The sequence below is a fragment of the Etheostoma spectabile genome, chromosome 3 (genome assembly GCF_008692095.1).
Source record: "Etheostoma spectabile isolate EspeVRDwgs_2016 chromosome 3, UIUC_Espe_1.0, whole genome shotgun sequence".
Lineage (NCBI taxonomy): Eukaryota > Metazoa > Chordata > Actinopteri > Perciformes > Percidae > Etheostoma > Etheostoma spectabile.
Window position 1 is genome coordinate 1,104,721 of NC_045735.1, and position 723 is coordinate 1,105,443.

General features: G+C 48.3%; 1 protein-coding gene across 5 annotated transcripts in view; it reads right to left on the reverse strand.

The window, feature by feature from the left end:
* zgc:152863 (sushi domain-containing protein 6) overlaps nucleotides 1-723 on the reverse strand; it is a 20,297-nt gene that overhangs the window by 9,779 nt on the left and 9,795 nt on the right. For all 5 annotated transcript variants that reach the window (XR_004331441.1, XM_032512097.1, XM_032512095.1 and 2 more), the window contains exon 3: nucleotides 333-536. Coding sequence is in view for 4 of the 5 variants with exons in the window: in XM_032512097.1 (XP_032367988.1) it covers nucleotides 333-536 (204 nt within the window). In the remaining variant the exon portion in view is untranslated. The remainder of the gene's footprint in view (nucleotides 1-332; nucleotides 537-723) is intronic.

The window sequence follows — 723 nt, forward strand, 5'->3', positions numbered from 1 at the left end:
AACACAGAATGATGTTCATTTTTTAAATGATGGTCTCAATTTCAAAATCGGTGATAAATCAGGGGGTGTTTTAGAGCGTGGCTATGATGTGATTAGCAGTGAAAGTGTGTAACGTAACATAGAGTGTAAGCAGCTCCTCCCTCTCTCCTCCCTCTCGTCTAAAATTTGTCACATCCACAACCAGGATGGTTGCGCCCATAACAGCTAACTCGACGACTCACATCAGATCTCCACAAACCAATGGGTGACGTCACCCATGCTCCGCCCATTCATAATATACAGTCTACGGTTTGTACTGAGAATCCAGTGGATCCAGTCTTCTGAGGTCTTACCTCTGATGGGGATGCAGGCGGGGATCGGAGGCTGCCAGCGCCCGTGGCGGCACCGGGAGACCCGCAGCTTGCTGCTGAGGTGATATCCCGGCTCACAGAAGAAGTGGATGGCGCTCTTGTGGGGGAAACCTCGACACGGCGACGGGTCACATCGGAAACCTCCATGTTCCGGCACCAGGGGGTGACTGCAGTTACTCAGTCGGCCTGCAGACACAGAACACAGCGGTGAGGCCTCCGTGCCGTGGAATTCAAGATCATTGTAACTGTCTGTGTGACAGCGCTATTATTGAGATTTACACGTTAGTCCGTACTGTTTGATAATTCCATTAACGTGTGAATTCATACGGAAATTAAAAACCTTAAAAATGTATAATAAATAAGTTTAAAAAGG